The sequence below is a fragment of the Puntigrus tetrazona genome, chromosome 23, assembly GCF_018831695.1.
Source record: "Puntigrus tetrazona isolate hp1 chromosome 23, ASM1883169v1, whole genome shotgun sequence".
Classification (NCBI taxonomy): domain Eukaryota; kingdom Metazoa; phylum Chordata; class Actinopteri; order Cypriniformes; family Cyprinidae; genus Puntigrus; species Puntigrus tetrazona.
Window position 1 is genome coordinate 5,170,011 of NC_056721.1, and position 24,667 is coordinate 5,194,677.

Consider the following 24,667-nt stretch of genomic DNA (forward strand, 5'->3'; position numbering starts at 1 on the left):
GGCCACTTTCGTTCACAAACCATCGTATCGCATCTCTACGATGAAATCAGCTGTTAAAACTGGCTGTGGTGTGATGTTGCACCACTAGTCGTTAGTACCAGATGAATAAGCAGTCACGGTCAACCTTCAGGACAGACGTGTAAAATATGGCCGGTATTTGTTCTCATCTGAACGTCTGCATGGTTTTGCCCCTTCCTTGTCATGTTTCATATACAAAACAGAGCACCGAAAGCTTGACTGCACAATCAAATTGGCGTCGAAGAAGCATTTCCATAACGGATCTCTTATGATTATGATTAGACGCCTGCACAAGGGCCGACAGACACACCAGACACTGAATGAACAGCATTGCTCTTTCGTGAGAAATGCTGTGTAATGAAATCTGAGCCCGTTCCGTTTATTTTGCCAAACGTGATTGTGGCCACAGGTGATTCATGAAGGATTACTGTCTGAGCTTTAGTATCGTTTTAGTGCTGTCAAACGATTAGTCGTTTCCGAAATGACAATTTTTAGTTTCAGTTATATATTTGTGTAGCCTGTGCGTATTTATTATGGCTGTATAAAGACACACACATGCATGTATTTAAGAAGTTTGCCAGATGTCACCACAAGAGGCCAGTAGAGCTCAAAGTAGCTTTTTCCTTTCTATTCCTTTGAGAGGTTTGTAGATGCTCTTAAGCTTATTAATTAATTCAATCTAAAATAATTATCTTATTTATTTATTTTGCAATACAGCGACTAAATTAATGACTGTCCTTCTGCTTCTATCATACTACAAACTGAGCGCCGTACGAGCCAATCATTGCGAGCTGAAATGAAGATCTGATACTTTGTGGCATGGCATTTTCTAGTACTGTGCTTATTCTGTCGGAGCGTCTGGCAAACTCTTGCTCTGCCCGCATCAGGTGGAAAGGCCGAGAAAAATCAAGGAAGTGAAACCCCCGACCACTTCGGTACAATTATACAAATTTACAAATTTTATTAAGCAGTTCTTTATGAAACTATGCAAATCATTCATATCATAATTCACTGTCACCTCCGGCACGCAGCCTCGCACAGACAGAACAAAATAAGACACAGAATCCATGAGAAGTAGGAGTGCGGCGATCATACAGACCCACAGGAAGGGGAAGGAACCGAGGGGGAAGTGCAGCAAGGGAGGGGCTCCTTTATAAACACAGCTATCCCTCAGACCAGGGGCTTCTGTACAAAAGCACAGGCAGATGCCAGATCTCGCTTTATATCAATAGCAAATGTGACTGATTGTATATCAGAGGTGAGTCACTGAAGTTCAGCTCCGAGTAACGGCTCGGGGACAGACTTCAGATTCCGCCGGTGTGGATGCGAAGGCCCGAAGCCTTTTCTGTTTCACCCTGCACTTGGCCAAAGTCGTCTCCTGTCTGGTAAACAGCTGCTAAACAGTAGTGTTGAAGAGAGTCTGAGCACAGCCGCCGGAAGGTAATCTGCGTCTGAGTGGACCGACGATTGCCAGCATGCAGCGCTATCCAAAACCACAGTGAACAGTACAGGGCTCAATCCCAGAATGCAAGGCAACAACGAGCGCACGACCTACATACGCTCTGTGGCTAACTACTGCACTGGTGTCGTGACTGATGAATTCCCATCTAACGGTGTAGCTGCCAGCTCGCTGTCATTCATTCACTTCTTGAAGTGGACTCATTTAGGACATGCTGAATGAGAGAGTAGAGGGTCATATAAAGGGTATATATATACCTCCGCTCTGAGTAAATTTAGTATGGCCTCAGTGACGCAAAAATACTTGTAATCTATTGAGGTTTAAACACTTTCCTATATCCCAAAATAACGCAGCGACCAGAAGAAGTCATTTGTAGATCGATTTCCCTGAAACATGTAAACGTGTTTAAACATTTAGGCGTCTGGCCTGACATGACAACAGCTCGACCCGTGGCGTGAGCTATGTGTTTGATTGACGAATGACAGACGGGAGAGGTGTTTAAGGAAATTACATATATGTATAAAATACATGTATGCTACAAGACCGCCTTGGCCAATATATATTTTTTTTTTTTGTATTTGCATGTTTGAGTATAACATGTTTCCGGCTTAAGCGTTTTTTCAGCCTGGGCAAATCTGATCACGTGATTTTTGTTTTGCGTCTGCGTCTGTTCCAGTCACGTGACCTAACAGCTTTGCTTCGCAGCCATTCATGAATCTTTTCCCGTGGCCTAGTGGGATAATAAAAGTGTCCATCAAAAGCACGCTTCAGGATCCTGGTGGAAGTAGGAGGTCGTCAGGGAATTTTATGCCTACTGTTTTTTTTTATTTTGATTTGAGACGTACTACTCACCTCACACAGTTTTTTCTCTCTGCTATATAGTAGGAAAGTGGGCCATTGAGCAGCAGCTATCTTGTGACAGGAGCAGTTCCCGTCTCACAGAATAATCATCTTGGATGTAGCCAAACCACATCTGGAAATATAATCTTCTATCTCCAAATGGGACTACTGGGAAAACTAAAACTGCTGTAAGAGACTGAGTGGAAGATACTTGTGGTATCAGTTCATTTGGAGTCTGTGACAATGCAGAAATGTGTGTTTATGGGCACTTATGCTTCTTATACATCAGCGATCATTCTCCATGTAAGGCACCAGACTTCAAGCTCAAAGCTCGACCGCTAGTATTTCAGAGCTGTTTCATGCTCTGCAAAGTTAATTCACCATTTCTTGCTTGCGCTCAGACTTATGCACAAAACAAGTCAGAAGTTCTCCCCGCACACTCACACGTGAGCTTACAAACGGCTGCTATTAAATAATCAGAACACTCATACCGCATTAAATTAAGGAAATATGCTGCAGGTCGTTCTGCGTGCGTGTTATTATTACGATCATGATTGTCCGAAGGATGCATTTCCCTGCCAATCAATATAAAAGACAGAAGAAATGACAGAAGTCATGCATTTGTTTTGTTTGCGGAATCAAATTCAGTCAATTGATTCGGTTCAAATAAAGTCTGTCATGAGAGTCGAGTTCAGGGTGATTCGCAATGAGGCAAAGCTGGATTAGTTGAGAAGTTGTCCCGAACGTATATTAGGATGCTTTAAGATGATTCTCTGAGCAGAAAGAGTCCCGATTCCTGTCATCTCCTGGATGACTGGATCTGAGCTGTGCCGCAAAACCGCTAGATGAAGCCCTTGATGAAGCTGGTGTCCAAGTGGACGATGAGTATGCGGAGGAAGGACATCTCTTTGCGCGTGTTTTCAAAGATGATTCGAGGATCGTCAGACTGACAGCGCAGGCAGTTAGGAGCCATGACCATCGCCAAATTATTCACGTCCATCTTAGTCCTACTCACATTGACCGGCTGAGCAAAGACCTGGCATGAGAGAGAGACAGAACATTGACACCGGTGTTATTGTGGAGTACCGCGCCGCAGGGCTGTGTTCACGGGCATTACCTGTAAGAAGTTGATGAAGTAGCAGAGCACGAGTCTGTTGAGCTCCGGGAGGGACTGGACCACGCTGATGGCTGCATCGGGATCTTCATAGTGACTGATGCACTGCTTGTAGAAGCTCTGAGGAATCACCGGCTCCTCCAGCTCCCTGTACCACAACTTCAACAGAGACGCTGACGCAGAGAAAGAGAGAAAGACACCTCAACATCCCTGACCTGCTATATTCACACTTTCAAACAGATACGCACAGAGAGAAATCTTTAAGTCGCAAACAAAAACTTATTAAGAATGATAAGTTGAAGGCCATATTAATGGTCTGATGAACAATTTTAATTTCTAGTTCCTACAGAAACACTGCTGAAGCACAAAAAACTTGACAATTGTACTTAAATTTTCAAGCAAAACCCTACTTGTTATTGATAATCAGTGACAAGTATCCAACATTTTTGGTGTTCTATGAAGAGAAAGACTGTAAATATTCAAGGCTTTCAATAGAATAGATGCTAAAAGGCCAACAGATGAAATACTGAAAGACACTTTCAAGACTGAACAAGTATCTCCCAGCTACAACAATCAACAGAAACTGAAAACAAATACAACGTCTACTGACTGCAGCTTATTTTATATATACAGTATATGTTTAGAAAATATTTACATTTATAATTGTCAATATATACACATAATAAACAGTACACAAGCATATATTATGCAAACGTACATTTTTTTAATCACAATTGTTTTACAGTGCTAATATATATATATATATATATATATATATATATATATATATATATATATATATATATATATATATACACACACACACACACACATACAGTATATTTATAAAATATATATAAACTAAGATAAAATGTAACTAATTTTTCCATGTCACTAACAAATGTTTTCATTAAGTAAAAAAGAAAGAACTGAACAAAATGCATTTAAGTGAGCAACAACCCTGGTTTCTGTTAATCAAAAAAACAAGCTGTTTTATATATATATATATATATATATATATATATATATATATATATATATATATATATAAGAGGAGGAAACAATGTCAGACAACAGCAGGCCTTCAAGTCCAAAAGGTGGAAAACGTCAGGTCTAAAGGTCACTTTCTCCATATAAAGACTGAGATATGTGAATGTTTGATGTGCTCACCTGGGACATTGGGATCAGAAAGATTGTCTGGAAGTTTCCACTGGTCCACCTGTATCTTCAGAGCGTTCACCTCATCAATGTCCCCTGGTACTCTACAAAATGAAGAGCCACATATTTATGTTTCTAAAAGCCATTCACCTCTTTTAATGGCCATAAGAGTTTGGACACTTCAGTAGCACTAAGAACCCTGTCCTAAATGCTGCCTGCGCTCTACACTTTGACTACAGTGTAGCAATAAAAGGGCCTACTCAATCCTAAAATGACAAATGGGACAGCCTAAAACTCTGAGGACCGTATGGTCATACACAAACAAAAGCCACATCAAGCGCACCATGTGGCCCCCGCTGAGAAGAGCTGGATCATTTGACCACACGGTGGAGCCAATGTGACAGACTTAACACGGCATTAAAGAGCTGTGATGAGCACAATTTAAAGGAAACATGTTCCTGCTACATCTCCTTTCATGGACATGAATAATTCATAAGGGATGAGTAATTCAAACTTCATACTTCAGGATGGCTATGTAAGAGTTTGATGTACATGGTAACGTGCTCTATGAGACACTGGACGCCACGACGAGCCCCGTTTCCTGCTCCCACCTGAAGATGCCCTCCGTCTGGGCTCCACCCAGGGCCAGCACACACTGAGAGAGCTGCACCTGCACCCAGGGCAGCTTCCTGTCGGGGAAGAGCTGGCTCTGCCTCTCCATGATCTCCTCCAGAGCGCTGCCAAACAGAGACGGGGTCACGATGGCGTTGCGACCGTGATCGATCTCCTCCAGAGTGGGCTTCCTCAGGCCCTACAGATCAAACAGATGCCCTCTATACTTAATAAACCTAACAAAACGTAGTGATATCAAAATTATGTCAACTCGATGGGCTTGGTAATATCGTTTCAGCCCAGTTTTCTATTTTTAATTTTAACTTTAGTTTGACACTTTTTGACATTAAATCGCATTAGCTGGCATTCAGTCATTACTCAATCATTTATTTACACTGTTAAATATAATCTTTTTATGACTTATGACTATCTTTTTATATCCATTTTTCTTGTTTTATAATGTCAATTCACTTGTAGCACTTAAAATAAACTTTTAAAGTATTATGTGTTATTTAAAATAGTTTTATATTAAGTATTTATTAGTTATCAGCCTTAAGATGAATATAATTCAACTTTTCCTGTGTTTTTGTGGGTCTTTTGTTATTTTTGGATCTTGACAGTCAGTGGTCATTATATGCATCCTTCGCATAGAAAAAAAAAGAAAGAAAAACATGAGAATGAATGATGACAATCCTCATTTCTGTCTGAAATAATGCAGAAACCGAAACCGAATTAGCCCTATCAGCCCTTCGCTGACACGTGAAACATCTGTTGATTGGACTGTGTGGAGCAGACGGATACCGGCTCAGCTGAAACACAATATGAAGAGGGTTAACACTGTGCGGCGAGGAGGTAAAAATAGCCCACCCAGTAAAAACGCTGGAGACAGAGGTGGGATGGCTGATTACAGGGTGGGACTGGTGAAAGGACAAATAGGGAGGGAAACGGCTTCTGCTAGTGCCAGCGCCGTTAGCAGTGAAGCGTGTGTGTGTGTGTGTGTGTGTGTCTTACGCAGGGGCCTGGGGGGTGCTTCCAACCGTTTCTTCTTAGTTTGGGTTAGTGGATTAGTAATTCTCATGGAGTGCTCCTAAAGGCCGGGTGCTGTGATTGCTCACAGATGTGACCAATTTTAGACAGCTGCACCATATACTGCTTCTTTTGACCATTCGCAGACTCCTGGGTACGATCTAACAGCGCTGCTGGCATCTATAAATAAACAATACTCCCAGGAAAAACTCCTTTTAATTATATTTGACATCACGAGATGGAATCATCCAACTTGTACGTGTCTGGTTAAATCAGGGTAGGAGTCCTTGCTGCAATCAAGAACTGAAGAAGAACCATAACCGGCTATTAAAATGAAACACAGCTGGATTGGTTATTTTTATCTTATAGCTGATAAGGGATTAAACCTTAAGGTCACCCCCAAAAAAAAAGAATAATCAGTCATCATTTACTCCAAATCTTTCGTTAGGTTTAATTTGTAGAACACGAAGAAACAAATCCTGACTAAAATGCTGTGTAGGCCAACATTCTTGGAAATATCTTTTTTGCTGAACAGAAGAAAGAAACTTGATAATCTGATAATCTATCCCTTTGCGATATATTGTCTAAATTAATAAAATAAACAAAAAAACTAAAATCAACCATTTTAAATGCTGGAAGTGAAATTAGGTATTATATTAAATTAAATATTAATATATATTAATATTAAATATTTGTGTTTTTGCAGATGAACTGTAAGTGAAAGTCAGTTTTAAAATATTTAGTAAATATAAAATAAAAAACTTTTTATTATTATAATAATAAATGCATACAATAAATATTATTATTACTTTAAAATCCTTTAGTACTTTAAAATTAACATTACATATATACACACACACACACATTATATATATATATATATATATATATATAAATAAAATAAAAAACTCTTACCTTCTTGCCCCCAGTAATGGCCACTTTTTGCAGCTTACGGTAGCAGTATTTTGCATAAGTGCTGATGGGAAGACCTGTCAAAAACAATTAATATGCAGTATTACTGACCAATGACAAAACTCTGAAAGGAAATTACATAATTGACCACTGAGTGACCCGATGCAAGTTTCTTTTTTTCTGGTTAAATGTGCAATTTAAAAGCCTTAAGAAAAACACTGCGAATGAACCTTGTGACTTGTATCAAAGTCCTAAGCATAACATTCTTTCCTGAGGGATTTATCAATAAAGAAGTCTTGAGCAACAAAGCCAATCCACTCCACTCATTTTCTATGCCTTCAGAGCTCATGGCCAAACGTGTTATGAAAGAACATAATTTCGCAGGAGATGGAAATTATACAACCAACAACTGAAAGCACGGACAGAAAAAATAATGCTGTCAAAAGATTAATCGCATCCATAATTTAAGTGTGTGTGCTGTGTATATTTATGTATATATCAATAATACACACACATGCATGTATTTAAGTAAAATATGTTACATTCACCTTAAATATATATATATATTTATATAATTTATATAAATATATACATGTAAATATTTGCTAAATATATGCTGCTTTATATATGCATACATATCAAATATATACAGTACACACATATACATTATGTAAACGGAAACTTTTATTTTGGATGCGATTTATCGCGATTAGTTGTTTGACAGTACTAAAAAAAATACATTTGCTTAACCAATCAAAACACGGGATCAAACAAGGAAGGTCACGCAAAGACAAAGACCGATGAGGCGTAAGTGCTGTGCAAGTAGCTACTCGCCAATCCAGAGCCTGACAGGACTTCTTCTGTTACTCAAGACCAGCTTCACTGACTCACATGCAAGCGTTTTCCAGCAGCTGAAACCCAAAACCCTCACCCTCATACTTCTGAATGCTCAGCGTCCTGCTGGGAGAAGGCTGGAAGCGAACGTTTCGAGTGAGATGGCAGCTACACGGCGCACAAGGCGTCAAGTTTAACTGTTACAAGAAAATCTGGCTGGAAACCAGACTTTAAAGTACTAATGGAGCCTGCCATCCGCGCTTGGCTAGATGAAATATCGCCCTGATATTAAAGTGAAAGCGATACGGCTACTTGTGACTGCCTAAAACGCGCTGACCTCTAAGAATTACGCCGCGGTACGAGGTGCTATCGGTTTCATTAAACCTCCCTCCCTTGTTTCTTCTTGACAACGTGACTCATTCTTTGGCTGAAGAAGAGATTTACAGCAAACAGGTGACTGAGGATTGACTGGCCTGAACTGAACAGACACAGAGAGAGGCTTCGGGGCTCTTCACAGCCATTACTCACACGTTCAGACAAACATACGGACGGGAAGAGGGAGTAACAGTTTTACATGGGAAAAATGTTGAAGATAAAAACCCGAAAAAAGACTAAACGCTCTGTCGAACGAGCTCGCTATGAAAACAAAACTGGCATTCCTTCTTTAGCCTCGCGCATTTTACATTTCTGACAGGACTGTCGAACGCTCAAACGCAAAGCTGCGTTTTCATGATTAATGTGATGGATCATGCCATCAGATGAATCTGAATGCGTGTCTCGTAGTGACTCATGATCAAATCTGGAGAAAGGATATAGTCTAAAACTAAAACTAGAGCATGTGTAAACAAACGAGGTTTCTTTCAGTTAATGGTTGTTAAAGTTTCCCGATATCAGACGTGACAGGAACAGGTGGTTCTGTGTGAGTCACAATCTTGTTTTGATGACTCTTAAGTGTTCGAAGCTGTAAACTCATGCTAGATGAGCAGGTCAGATATTTCACAAGAGACCGTCTCGACTCCTATAACGCTGTCTCACAGCCAATTCATACGCGTTTTACTAACTGTCTAATTCGTACGACCTCACTGTGACGGGTAAGTTTTATGTCATTTGTACAAATTCATGCAAATTATTAAATCATAAAACGCACAATTTATCAAACCTATGAAGTTGTATGAGCTAGCCACCTCGTGAGATCAGGCTGTCTATTCTCTACTTTCCCTTTTGACATTTTTATTCTTACATTTCCTGATGTATCATCCTCTTATTTCCTTCTTTCCATCAGTCCTCATTCCTCTATCACTATGTTTTATAGAGGTTTGTGACCAAAATCTTTGAATTTATAACACGGGAATGATACACCATTAGTTTGGGGCCTGTGTGACTCCTCTGAAAGAAAGTAATTCATTTTTATTCAGCAAGAATGCGTTAAATTGATCAAAAGCAACACGGGTATTCCTGATGTTACAAAAGATATCTATTCAAATAAATGCTGTTCTTTCACATCAAAAGTGTCCTGAACGACTCATGTATCATGCAGTAAATCAGCATATTAGAAAATTCAGCTTTGCATCACAGGAGTATACATTTTTTAATAATAACAATACTTCAAATGTCATTTTCAGTCAATTACATTTTTAAAGCTATTAAAAACAATTACAGACCAAAAACATTTGGAAGTTACAAAATATAAAGGATGTACACCATCTGTTTTTATAACCATCATACTGTACTGTTTTCTCTTTTTTCTCTCTCTCTTTTTATTTGTGAATGTGTGCTGCATAAACACGCTTATATCATTGGCCTCTTAAAAATAAAGAATGACAGTTTGGACGCTTCAGCAGTTAACATAAGAAAGGAAACAAGCTGATATGAGGGCTGTTTTGCATACAAATAGTGCCAGTGTCGTAAGGGCAGTCCTTTAAGCTCATACAGGTTTTTTTCCTCCACAATGCTCCTCTATCAGGAGGCAGGAAGAGGCCACACCCCGACAAGACATCCTGAAACAGGAGCGAGAGTGTAAAAGAGCCTTCCCCAAAAAAAGAAAAACAGTGCCGCATCGTATAATAAAGTCCTCTGAGAGAGTTTATTCTATTTCAAAAGGGCCTGCGAACTCCAGGCCTTCCCACAATGCCATCTCCTGGGGCACACGGACAGCTGGTGAGGCCCTGCAACGGTGAAGCCGCATTCCTTGTGCCGTTCCAGAACGTTCCCAGCATCCAAGTCAGAGAGCGGGACGGTGCAGAGGTGTCACATGAAATGCTCCGCTGCAGCCAAAACAATGCTTGGGATGACTAAAGTAAACCGGCAGCCCTTCAGTCAGCTCATGAGACAAGTGAACACTGTTTAGTGAAGTGAATTTGTTTCCTTTGTATTTTCCAGCCGCTACAACCACAACAACATTCCTGACATTTGGCTTCCACATACACATGGCCCTGAGATTTGAAAAGACATTGTTTTTCTGGCTTAGCTGGAACTCAGCACGCTTACAAACATGAATGCCACCATAAGTCCTCCCACAAATCCTGTAATCTTTACCATGAAGTTCAAAGATCATGATCTTGCTGATTGTAGGCCAATGACACATGAAAACTATAGTGTTGCTGTATCCAACTGATTAAGGTACAACCCATCTTATGTGATTAATAAGGAATAGGGGAATAGGGTCAGTGATTATCAAACTATGTCTGATGATGATGATACATTATACCCTAAATTAGGAGAGTAAAGTTACATGCATTCGTACCGAAAATACTACAGCAAACCACTGCACTGGTGAAACTTCACTGGAAACGTCCAGTTTTATTTACTGTTACCTTTGGTGGGAAACTAAGACAAATATCACGTAGCGTTTCTTTTACCTCATGCAAGTCATCAGCATTCACAGCTTGTTAGTTCACTAAGTAAAGAAATGAAGTCCAGAGAAGAGCATTAGGCCCAGATTTACTAACAGAATGCACCAGCACAAACCATCTTTTGGCGATAAAATAGTACCTTCAGGATTAACTAAAATCCTGTGCCTGACCTTACTGAATGTGCATTTCCTTTCAGACGCAACATTTATGAAGGTTATTATTAAAATGAAACACGCAATGCGATTTACTAACGCTTGCGCTCATTAATTTCCTGGTAATTGCACCATTTTTTAATCGGCCAAAAAAAGCATGTGCTAAACTATTTTGCAACTGTGTTATGAGTAGATCACCCGCACCTCAGGAACATCGGCTCCGATTACTTGCGCCTACGCTAATTGTGCTTGGTATATTACATGTGCGCGTTATCGGTACATCACTCACACATATTTCCATTCCCATCTGCGCTAACTCGCCCTGTTTAGTACATTTTAGTGAACGGTCTTATTTAATGTATGTTTAAATAAATCTGTTATGACACTGCAATTTAATAGTTACAAAACCGCTGTTTAATAATAATAATAATAATAATAATAATAAAGGTAATTGATTTAGCATAACAATACGGAAGCATTACAGCCCTACCTTATTGATTAAAAACTGCATCCAAAATGTTCACGTGACTGGACACCAGCAACAGAGGCTTCAACACTCTCACTCTCATTTCAGAGATGAAATGCAGTCCGCTGAGTGCTTCTGAACTCCTTGTTGAGTTCACACTGTGATGTATCGTGCAGTGCAACAATTTCATCAAAGTCAGTCAGAGGGTAGTAATAAAATGATGAAACGAACTGGATTCAGCCAGCGACCGCTAAAAGAAGCCTTGCCCTAGAGAGTCACATTTTAAAGAGTTAATGAACTAAAGGATCGGGACTGGTAGCAAAGCCCGTATCCAGTTCGAATCCCACAAAAGGTGATCCACAAGCACTTCAGCTTGCTCCAGATGTACTGTCCATTTAGTATTTAGTACTAAATGATATCTTGGTAATGACAGTACATTTGGCAGTGGCTTTACTGGTGATAGTGAAGTGAGCACATGTCTCGTGGCCCTGCCCCTGTAAAGACAGCACGCAGTGTAATGAAACAAGGCCAGGCCGGAGCTGCAGTATTAAGAGCCCACGCAGAGCTGTCTCGTCAAACTCTTTGTTTTGGAGCGGGGCTCTTGAGAAAGGCTCAATGTGTGCGCGAGGAATATAGGGGAGAGATAAAAGAAAAAGCTGAGGGTTAAGTTGGATGGCAGCCACTGAGGGTGTAACCTGATAAAAATGTCCCGTTCTCCTTTTTTTGTCTCAATCCGCCTGTTCTTCTTTCTCTTTCCATCTCCTATCACTCTCGCTTCAAGACTGAAAGACGTTCTCAGGATCTTTGTTGCCTCTCAACCCACAAACTCTCTCTTTGCCTGCGCAGTCTGGCTACGGGCCAGGGAAGCGTGGGACTCGCAGAATGTCTTGTTGCTCAAAGCTTTAATCTTGCCTCTAAAAGAGAGAGTGAGAAAGGCAGAGAGGAGGGGGGTACTCCCCTTCTGTGCTTGGCCAGCTGCTCTCTCTTTGAGAGGTCCTCCTCCACCGGTGGACCCGAAGCATCATTAATACTCTCCCCTCTTCAGCCAAACGTGTTACCGGGAAGATTCCCTTATTTACATTGTGCACCAAACCCCCTTGACACCGCGTATGAGTGGGTGTGTTTAGGAGCCTCTATTTCAGTTAAAGATTAAGGATGCTTCAGCTTACAGAATACAAAAACAACATGAAACAGCATTCACTGCAGATTCAACTATAGAACGAGACAGAAAGACATAGATAGATAGATAGATAGATAGATAGACAGACAGACAGACAGACAGACAGACAGACAGACAGATAGATAGATAGACAGACAGACAGACAGACAGACAGACAGACAGACAGACAGACAGATAGATAGATAGATAGATAGACAGACAGACAGATAGATAGACAGACAGACAGACAGACAGACAGACAGACAGACAGACAGACAGATAGATAGATAGATAGATAGATAGATACTATTATCAACTTATGAATTGAAAGAAAGCCAATTTTTTAATTCTAAACTCCCTGCCAAAATCTCTCCCAGTCTTCTCACGCCTGTTTCCCTGGATGTCTGTGCATATGACTCATTCCACCATAAACTCACCCTCATCCTCTTCTTCCTCATTGTTCTGTCTCCTCTTCTTCCTGGATTTTGAATTCTTCTTGTTTTTTATGTCCTGCTGCTCCATGATGTTCTGCAGTACTGTCAGATACAATAAAACTGTTAATTCTGAACACTCAAATGCACCAACAGTCCGTCTGAACAATACATGACTTTATTGTTCCATGACCTGTGACTTTTGACTTGCGGTAACCCCTGCGTTTTATTTTTCTCTCCTCTACAGCGTTACATCCTGTTTGGGTAGGCACAATGCCATAATCATTTCAGCAGTGTAACCAATATTGGCCTGCTCTGTTTGTATGTATATAAGTGTTTCAGGCTTTGAATCCATATGGGACAGCCTAAAATATAAACACTCCCCTGTGTGTGTCCTTTCCGTATCCCACAAACAAAAACACTGGACTATCCAAGAAACACACTAGTCTTATTTGGTTTAAGTATCTGGACACTTAACCCACACTTATTATATGAATGCAACTGCATTACGCAGAAACTTTCAAACTAGGGGTGTGCGCTATAAATCGTATGCGATAATATCGTAATTGTTGTTTTAATGAGGTAAGAGTCGACATGATCGTGCATTTTGCAAAAACCATTTAAAACACCTCTACAAAACGCACACATGATGTGTATTGAGGCGATTGGGGTTTGGTGCCTCACCCATCGGTAGAAATCGTGGTCTGTGTCGTTACAAATCGCCCCCTATGGGGCAGTTTTGAATTTGAACGTGCGGGTAAATATTAAACAAAATTTGGGATAGTTTGGGGTCAGTTTGGCGATTTGAAAACATTTCAATTGTTAATTAGAAAAATTCTGTTAACATACAAGCCCAAGTATACTGCATAAAATCACAACTAAACTCGGGGAAAGAGACTGGTGCTGATGTTTCACGGCCGCGACATATTCTTGAGTGACTGGTTTTTAGAGCGATAACGGATCTGACTTTGCATGTATAACTGGATAAGTGATCATAATACCTAAATAAGTTACATAGTAAAGAATTGAGAGTGTGTCAACTCTCAGTCAAAATGTGAATTACACCCGTTGAAGGAGATGACATGACAAGCACAGTTATCATGAAAAAAAAATCTATTTATATCTACATCCTGTTTTTAATCTTTTAAACGGATCAGATGGGTAGCCTATATCATTGAAAGCTGACATGTTAGTTTTGACTGCAAAATTCTGTATTATGTTCAATACGAACTTCACGAAAGACTAAGTTCTGTGTGGCGATAATAACTACCCTTAGCGATAAAATCCCAGAACATATCAAGATATTATTTTTTATTAATATCGCACACCCCTACTTCAAACCAATTTATCCTTAATAAATATTTGAAATGACCTACTTTTCTTATCATTACTGGGCTCAAGGTGTTGTTGGATGTAGCCTTCCAAATAGCGCCTAAACTTGGGTGAAGGTGAGAAGAACGCTAGGCTGATGGCCATCAACTCCCAGCCCGCCTCTAAGCTCCTCAAACTCAGGTTTCCGGTGGTCTGTCGCACCAACTGCACGTACAGTTCGTCCCTCAAGCCTTGCATCCCCCAGCATTTAGTGACCACCTGAAGGGCAGAGTGGCGTTTGTCCAACCTGGCTGGTCTATCGCCCATATAGGCCTGGACCAGCTTGAACATCTCGCAGGCTTCCTTCTTGACAGACCGGTCGCTGGTGATCAGCATTGGTTTCTTAATAGAGCCACGGTTCCACGAGAGCATATTAGCGATGGAGACGCGCCGGCGAAACAGGCCCTGTGTGTGCTGGTTAAGGTTCTTGCTTGCCCAGTCCTCCATGTTGGCATCGGGTGTAGGCTTGCAGAGGGTGGTGTAGGGGTACTGGTAACCAGAACCTGTGCTGGCAAGGGAAGGAGGGGGACTGTTGTTGTTGTTTTTATGGGTTCCACGACCTGCTCTGTCATGGTCACAGTCCTGGGACGAGATGTCCTGCTGAGTTTTGGATTCCAGTGTTCCTGTCTGGAGACAAAAAGAAAGATTGAGAACCAGAAAGATGTCAGTATGGATGCAGCTGTTCTAGCGTTTATTTGCATCATCACGACTGCCGCAGGAACTTGAATCCAAGTGCGTGTCTTGCGTAGGTTGCAGACGATTGGCTTACTTGGTTTCCCTGCAGAAACCTGGAAACGCTCGCACGGATTACGCTCGCTCCCTAAATAGGTGACCCAATATGGAAATCACATCCCAACTTCAAACATTACTGCCTCCCCTCTTCTCTCCTCCTTTCCCCTTCTTTCCTAACTCATTAATGCTCCAAAAAATCCCTGTCCGACTTCTTCCACACTGGAAAAAATATATTTATTAACTGAATTTAATGCATTTTTCTCTAATTTTAAAATTTTCACAAACACATATAAAGGATATATATATATATATATATATATATATATATATATATATATATATATATATATATATATATATATATATATATATATATAATGATGAATGAGAGTAGCATGAGTTATTTTTCTCCTTGTTGTAGCATACATGGAAAAAGTTACTTTTAAAATTTACTCACTGACAAAGAATCTGACTGCATTACTCAGTTCATTTTTACAGAAATTAATGTCGCGTGATTTTTTTGGTTACTTTTTCTCATCTGTTCTTGCTTGCTTGTTTTAATATATAAAAAAGTTTTATTTTGGCAAATGTAAAAGCCCTTTCATTCCTTATGTGTGGCTTAGGACAATGTACATTTGTGCCCAAACAAACCAATAATTGTGCTGCCACACAAAAAATTCCTCTTCAGCAATCTTGGTATGAATTGGATGATCATAAAGTGGCAGCAAAGGCATAAATTAATAAAATGGGATTAAATACATTTTGAGATCGCATTTCAAAGCTTTTATTCATTTAGATTTCTCTCAACATTAGGATGGGAGAGCTGCCAGTCCATAAATTAGAAAAAAAAAGTGAAAAAAAAAAAGTGACGTGACCTATTAAAAAAATCTAACATTTCGCCTGGAAACAAAGAAGCTGTGATGCCAAACTCCCTCATGAAACAAGAATACCGGTGTGTTTATGACTGTGATGATGAGCGCTTGACAGGATCAATTCAATTCTCAAAAGAATATAAAATATAAAAATTTTGTGTTAGAATCTTTAAAATATGTCTGAGAGTTTTACACAGGGTCTGTTATTGTGGAGACATTTCTACGCCCCACACGTGACACTAAACGAAGTGAACAGTGATTGGTTGTTTCACTTTAAAATCACATAACGAGACAAATACTATTCAGATTGTGATAACCAATGTCTAACCGGTACTTGGAATGAATGAATTATAGCTGACTGTGAAACTGAGATCGTGTCACATCGCAGAAAAATTTACAAAAACAACAAGAGAAATGTAAAATCTTTGTCTCTGTAGTATTTTCAGCTGTGTTGGCCAAGCATGTGACACAGCCACACAAAATAATACTGACAATACGGTTACAAAAACAGTAACTGAGAGATAAAAGTTCAGCCTATGAACATGTCATCTGTATATGCAGCGGTATACCTATCTGGAATTAAAAATCTTTTGGTATATTCCCATAACATAACGGTATCCTTTTATGCCTTGGCACCCCCTGGCATTACGTCAATGTGACACTGTGCCCTAAGTGATACAGATGTGGTCAATTAAACAATGTGGTCATATTAAATTGTAAGAATGGAGCATTTCTCCATGCGTCTGGACATTTGCGAGGTTCTGCCTCCATCAAGATGTAATGAGCTTGCTCTGAACCAAATCGCTGAGCCGTTGTTTCCAACCTCACAACTCTGCCTTTACGTTTACTCTCATTTTAATCGTATTTTAATCAGATGTGTAAGTATGAGAGAGACAGAAAAAAAGACTGTTGAAGGTAATGAGGCATGTAAAGGCAGGGAGAAAGCCAAACGGCCAGCAGACATATATAGGTAAACGTGTATTTATTAAATCCCACATATTTCTACATTTGGAATACTGCGTAATCATTATCCATTTACAAACATTTACATAGGCCTACATAATGCTTAAGGAAAAGGACTTTTTAACCTAGATTTAAGGATGCAATTATTTTAATCGTTAATGATCGCTTGATTGATGACGAATCTCTCCTAGTGTATTAAGATCCATAATATTAACTCCAGCGACTTATGCTCCCCAGGAGAAGCCAAACCACATGCGGCGCACTACACGAATGACAAATGGAACTGTCAGCACACACATCGAAACACATTACCCGAATGTGCCAAATCACAGTGAGCTGTAAGAGCCGACTGTCTTGTACGACCACAACACCTGGCTGTGTGAATGAGGCGATTGGCCCGTTCTCTGTTTTGCTTTCACAATTATTCTGCGAATAGCACCAGGGCTTGTATTTCTGTTATGTTTTAAAACAGACAGGTTGTTTCTGGTGGAGCAAAGACTAAAGGTTAATTTATGTTTCCAGCACTGGTGTGAAAATGACTTCATAAACTGCATTAACACGCATGTGTTGTGCGTACGCATAGACCGGTTTTACAAAAAGCCAACGCAAACCATCTTTTGGCGTTAAAATTGTACTGTCAGGTTTGACTGAAGATGTGCAGTGACAAATAAGTGCTGAAAAAGCAAGGAGACGGTTATTTTTGCACCTGACCTTATTAAAGATGCATTTGTAGGAGTATTTAAAATAATCACGTTTTACTAACATTTGCGCTCGTCAAATTACTGTGTCATTATTTAACATCTCGAAAAATCTTAAAACTATTTTGCATTTGAAAAGGCTGCAATTACTGTTGCAAGGGTCACCGCAAAGAAAAGAGAGTGCGTGTTATAGCAAGGGGGAGGATTTTTTCCACACGTATTAATTTATTTGGAATGTCTTAAAGAACACGTTATCCGAACATATCATTTGCACAGCCATGTTATTTTTAATTTGCTTCAGGAAATAAAAGACGACTTGGAACCTTCAACTAGTAGTCTTACAATACCAGGCCTATCAAAACTTATTTCAATCCTTCATGTTTTTGGTCTCCAGTTCTTTTCAACGTACTGTGGCTTTTTTCTTTGATCTTTATTTACGACTATGCTAATTTGTGCTGCACTTGTATTGCGTTGGTCGCTATGTAAATGAGATTGTTGTCAGTAAGTCGCCTGCAAAACTGTTTCGGAATTGCGTTTGGAATTGCTCGTGCTGATTGGCCGTTTAGTAAACCTGGACTTTATCTCTATTTAAAACCCTGGTGAGCACTGCAGTTCGATCCCTACAAAGACAGCTGCCTTCTAAAGATATTTTCATTATGACGCTGATAAAATTGCTCAATTCCTGTGATTTTGTTCATAGTAAAGGCCAAAGTACACTTCATTTTTTAAGCATACACAAGTGCTTCACACAAACTTTGTTTACCAGACAAGCTGTATGTGCACAACCTGAATTTTTGCACATTGCACACATTCAAGTCATTTTGCAGTAATGAGTTGTTCCACAAGGTGGCAAAAATGGCCTGGGCAGCTGTTTCACAGTAAAAAAATAAAATAAACGAAAGAGAAAAATACTAAAGAGCACAGACACCAGACTAAGATAAACCTTTCTAGACCTCTAGCGTTCATGCACGCTATAAAATGAAGTATACTTTAAAAGCCTACATATTTAACTGTATGCATACACTAATGTACATATACAAAAATGAAATATACTTAAGTGTTCCTGCCTGAATTCAATAGTATAACAAAGCAGATTACTCAGGTTCCACTGTCTGCAGTGTCAGTAGTTCCAGTATTGTGACAGTGTATCCTAAAATAAAGTGGGATGAATGGTGGTGGCAGGTACCAAATAATAAGTTATCTTCCTTTATTATGACCAGTATGCGTTCATCCAAATAAAACATTCTACGCTAAAAGATGATGGTCTGGAAAAGTAATTTGGTTCAAGCTCTGCACTGACCTACTTGTTACCCGATTCCCATATGTACATCTTCCACAGACAAACAAACACACACATGCACGCTTATAGCTGATATTTTGCTTTTGATTCTATTACATCTCCCTGTCCATCGATCTCTTGCTCACTAAACTCACTAGTTTTCCCTTTATTCCTGCACATTTTCTTTCATGAGAAAAAAAACAACTGGCCTTTGTACAATCCTCTTAATGTAAGCACAACACACACACATAGACAGACAGACAAACTAAATCTCCTTAGAAACATTCACACCCTCTTCAGCTCAGGAAACCCAAAGCCTCGCCATCTCCTGCATAGTTTCTACAACGACCGGATAGGAAGCGTTGCATTGCTTTTCCACTCCGGGGAACTCTATTAGACACAGTGGGACCATCGGATGTGAGGAGGCATGAAAAAGGGAAGGGTAATTAAAGAAAGGTAACAAAGGAAAAACTTGGTAGAAAAGGGAGTAAGCCAGATTGCTGCACTAGATCAACTATAATAACATTTCCAGACACACACACACACATGCTCAAGCAAGTATACAGCTGCAAAACGTGTTGGTACCTGTGAGGGTGACCTTGGTGGTTCAGGGGAGGATAAGCTGGTCTGTGATGTTCCGCTCTTCTCCAGCGAATCCACTTTCTCATACGTCCTCTTTTGCCGGCCTCCGAGACCATCTGTCACCAGTGGCGACAGCACAACGTCACCGTGGGTGCTGCCCCCGCCCCTGTACAGTGATCGGTTACTTGATGTCACATCTTCTCTCGATTCACCGCCTCTTGCACCCATCTTCAGTGAACTGACAGGGGAGCGAGCAGTACTTCCAGAGGCCTCTGAGCCCATCTCAGTGTCCAGACTGGCCTTGCTTCCATGAAGGGCATTTGAACGGTTTACCACCGCTCTCATTTCCGCCATCAGCTTCTCATTTAATGCATTTAACTCCCCACTGCTGCCCACCGACCCAGGTCGACCCGATCCAGTGCCTAGAGCTGCACGACGTCGGTTCTTCCTTCGCAGACTTGGGGACGGCCCAGTGGAGTAGCCAGAGTCCTGATACGTGACGGCTGCAGGGCCTGGGTACTCCTGAGAGGCTAGACTGCTTTGACGGCTGTGGCGAGGCTCCAACAGCCTCCATGATTGCTTCTTCTCTAGAGAGACTTCCTTCTTAATCTGGGCAGAGACTGCAGACTGGGGCTGGATTTGAGGGCTGGCTGGATTTGAAGGCCCCTCAATGGGGTTAGGCGTTTGGGGCGGGTGCTTGGATGCAGCTGCATCCACGTTCACCATGTGTTTGATGCACTCCCGGCCAGCCGGACTGTATTCACTAGCTGAGGAGCTACAGATGTGTTTGGAATGAGGGAACTGGAGGAGTTTAGGAGGCTGGGTTCCTCTCGACAGGCTATGACTGGTGGGATAGGGAACTCTGTGCAAGTGGTGCGCCCCTTCTACTTCCATTTCCACTGGGGGTTCATCGTAAATTGGGGGGTCCATGGGTGGAGGTTCATCGTAGATGGGTGCTGAGGGTGTAGCTCCATATTGAGGAGAGGAGGGGCGAGGTGTACCTGCACCAGAGCGCTGGTGGGTAGAGTAAGAGGAAGAGCTAGAAGCAGGAAGAACCAGACACAAGTTGGCATCCCCCTTCTTGAGGTGGTAACCCTGCTTGGAGTCTCCAGGAACGGGCATTTTGCTGAGCAGACCGGTTCTGTCAAGTTGCGCTGCGTAAACGGGTTTGGGTGAAGTGCTAGTGTTGGTGGGGTTGAGGTGGAGAGGTTGGTGACCAGTAGCTGGACCCAGAGATTGGTTTCTTCCAATGCTGTTAACTTTCACCAACATGGCAGCCTTGGATCCAGGAGCAGGCTGCCATCTTTGAGCGGCTTCCCTGAAACACACAAATTGAGAATATTGTTAAAACAGGCTGTGCTGTGCTTTACTAGGCTGGTACAGCATCCAAACGTAAGCGGAACTGTTTGTGACTGATTTGAAATGCTCCACATCAATGTTAATAATCAAAACCAGCTAAGAGTCAAGACCAAGACCAGAAGAGGATTGAGTCTACATGCTCTCAAGTCCATGACAAGAAAATATGTTCTTGAACGTTGTCCAAGACTACAACACTGCTCTACATAAGCAGCAACTCCCATCACACAAATAGTTGGAACCAACATGCTGCTAACAACTATATATACAGCAAACATTTTTTTATTGAAACATTTGAATAAAATAATCAACATTTGAATATGCATCAACCAAACTAAGCCTGTTTTATGTTGAGGTTAAAAACATTTATCATGTTACTAGTATTCTTGCTATGAAGCATTATCTGGCAATATCCAGTGGGTACTTGAGAGTTGAACATGAAACTCTCTGTAAATCTACCCATATCTAATAGAGAGGAATGTGTGGTTGCAATGCCAAGGTTGGCATAGCACTCTCCTCTTTCTCATTTTCTTTCAAAGAATAGCTCATACATGCAAGTAAAAAACAAAAACGATTAAACAACGTGTTAGCCTTAGGTAAAGAAAGAGTAAGCAATAACAACTTTAATATTTATTAGTCTAAGGAAATTGTTTTCGTACCAGAGGACTGCTTGTAACTATTTCAATCAAAGCACAAACAACAATGTGCATAGAGACACACACACACACACACACACACACACTAACCAGGTCACTGCAGTGGAGTGTGTATAAGAAACACAACAGGAAAGGTTGAACAGACAGTGTGTTCCAGCAAGAGTGGAAAAACAGGAATCCACTATGGACTGCTATACGGACACTATCAAAATGTTGCAGAAACATTAACAAAATATTGTAACAATACTATGAAAACTTCATCATGTAACAATTATATTCATTACCAGCTACACCTGCTGAGCAACTGAACACGCAAGAAACACACGCTTAGGTTTGGTGTGTATACTGAAATACAAGCACACTTGCAAACAATTAGTTGCACATATACAGTTTGTGTGCATTTGTGTATCTTTAAAACACACATAAACAACTCATGGTCCCTTACACATGCATAAACGCACGTTTCTGCAAACGCATTGAAACACTTGAAATTCCAAAGCACTCTGTAAAACGCCACTGTGAACTCCTGCAACCAAAGCGTGACTGCTCGTGTACACACACACACACCAATCTGCAACCATAAACATCCCTCGTGCAAACACACAAGAATGCAAAATCAACTTTACCAGATCAACGGTGTAAACCACCTTCAGACCGCTAATCCAGATTATAATGCTACTCTGTGTGCCCACGCTAATCTGAACTCTGAATCTAATCTCAAGACTAGCAGTTTTCTTCCCACCAAAATGACCAGAACTTCTAACCACTGTATATAAGCGCTGCTAAACAAACCAGACAACATGCGCAGCCTCGTGTACCTTGTTCGCACTAAGGTCATGTGACTTTACCAAGAAACAAAATCCACATGCAATCAAAAATATATACTCAATGCAAGCGACTGCATCAGTTACACCTGTTGCACATGACCTAAACACACCTGAGACTGTGATGCATAGCATATGCTTGAGCGTATGGTCAGCAGACACACTTACCCCTGGCATACCCAAAGGTGGCACGGCGATCTGTAAGGTTGCTTGGGGTGACTGAAATATAGAGGACACCTCCCTCAGCTGGAGACGCAGAAGAAAACAGCCAAATCGAAGAGAAGAGGCAAATGTGCGCCGTTCTAAATATCTATTTTTGGCTAATCAAGCTCTTTCCGTAATTCTGTAGGTTATTAACTTCTGCTCAAATTCTTCCCGTCACCATGCGATCGTTTAATTACGGAGTGGTACGGAGAGGGAGAGCGAGAGAGCGAGGGAGGAAAGGAGGAAGGGAGGGTGAGAAGGACAAGGAGAAAGAGGGAGGGAGGGGGAAGGCGGCTACTTTCGGCCCTCCTCTGGGTTACAGTAGCAGGAATGCGAGTCTTGCCATCGGAACACACACACACACACTTGCACACATGAACTTGGACAGCCACTCCCCTGGACCGTTCTCGATCAGATCAGACTCTCGGGGTGCGAAACAATACATCTTCGGCTCCCCGAGAGACCTGTATTAACTAAAGAAGCACTCCATTGCTTAAGTTCCACTCCGAGCTCATTTATAAAAACAAACTCTTTGTTTTATTCAAGTGGCTGTCCACCTATTGATCGGAATCTTTTTATGGACAAACTTCTCTCTCCGTTTCTGTGCCTGCTGTGGTCTTTCCCACCCATTGTGTCTGCTGTCTCATGGCCAAATGTCAACAATCTATTCACGGTGTCAAGTAAATACAACGTCGCAGACTTGAAAATAATCTCTCAACAAGAGGAACAAAACATCGTCCTTCTCTGTCTCGGTTGAGAAAGTTAGCTGGTATAAATATTAGGATAAAGTTATGTTGCAGTGTGGGACTGAACGCTGTAACAGTGGTTGTGGGCAGTAATGGATATTTCCCTGCTCTTTCTTTCCAATATCATCTTATATTTAGCTGATTTCAGTCTTTCGTTACTCTGAATGTATTTACAGCTGATATTATCGTTTCTCAAATGCGTTTTATATAAAAGAAGATCTTGAGAGCCATATTTTTGTGGTAAATATACATGAATATGTTGCGTAAGATCATTCAAATGTTTGGATGTGTTTTGCTTTTGTTTTTTTAATGTATGATCTTTATTTGAACCAAAAAATACAGTAAAAAGTTACAATTTGTGATTTTTTTTTATTTAAAACTACTGTTTTGTATTTGAATGTATTTTAAAATGTAATTTATTCCTGTGATGCAAAGCTGATTGCATTATTATTAATGTTGAAAACAGTTGTGCTACTCAATATTTCTGTGCATAACAGTGATAATGTTTGGGATTTGTTGAATGAAAATGCTTAAAGAGCAGCATTTATTTAAAATAAAAATATTCTGTTTAATTCTTCACAGTCACTTTTGATCAATTTAATGCATCCTTGCAGAATAAAAGTATTAACTTCTTTCTCATAAATAATCTTACTGACCTTACATTTTTGACAGATCTTCATGCATTTGAAGTGTTTTCAATAATGCCTCTAAATGCATCACTGACACCACATATCCTTAAATGTACAAAAACACATGATCAGGAAATAAACAAATCTGTAAAAAAATCTGTAGAACGGAAAAGAACAGGAACAAACCTATTTAAATTGTTCTATAGTAAAAAATATTACTTTTAACCGTTCAATAATAATACTATTGCTATAATATTATTAATATAGTAATATTAATAATGCTATTTAGATTTAATTTGAACAAACCAAAGAATTTTTCACAACCACTTTTTTTTACTTGATTCTTTGCATATCAGATATAAACAAGGTCTCCCATTATTCGTTGTCAACACTCCTAGTTTCTCATTACTCTAACTAAACCAAAAGCTATCAGCGTAGTATTCAGCATGATTTAATCTGAGACTGCTAATGAATACATCAGCTCATTTATCTTCAGAGGGGCGAAAAGTCTGTGATGCCCAGGTGTTGAGGTTCTCACACGCACTCATTCACGAACCCAACCACAAAGGCTCCTAGCATCTTGGCGAGCGCAGAGCACGCTGATTGTGTTATTTGCACTGAACACAAAGGGATGCTGAGAGAGGCTGGACAGGGGGCCGGACTGCAGATCGGGGGGGTGTCCTGAGGGAGTGCGTGCTGGAAAAGTTCAAAGGGCGTTTCTC

At 40.5% G+C, this 24,667-nt stretch overlaps 1 protein-coding gene across 3 annotated transcripts in view; it reads right to left on the reverse strand.

The window, feature by feature from the left end:
• Positions 1–954: 954 nt before the first annotated feature.
• Positions 955–24,667, reverse strand: part of arhgap46b (Rho GTPase activating protein 46b) — a 61,804-nt gene continuing 38,091 nt past the window's right edge. For 2 of the 3 annotated variants that reach the window (XM_043224028.1, XM_043224029.1), the window contains exons 3-10: positions 19,534–20,848; positions 14,410–15,031; positions 13,040–13,138; positions 7,143–7,216; positions 5,201–5,400; positions 4,602–4,693; positions 3,435–3,604; positions 955–3,353 (exon numbers count right to left, since the gene is read on the reverse strand). In XM_043224028.1, coding sequence (XP_043079963.1) covers positions 3,159–3,353; positions 3,435–3,604; positions 4,602–4,693; positions 5,201–5,400; positions 7,143–7,216; positions 13,040–13,138; positions 14,410–15,031; positions 19,534–20,848 — 2,767 coding nt within the window. In that variant the 3' untranslated portion in view covers positions 955–3,158. Of the gene's footprint in view, positions 3,354–3,434; positions 3,605–4,601; positions 4,694–5,200; positions 5,401–7,142; positions 7,217–13,039; positions 13,139–14,409; positions 15,032–19,533; positions 20,849–22,534; positions 22,797–24,667 lie in introns of those variants that run through there. The other variant, XM_043224030.1, reaches the window with a different exon arrangement.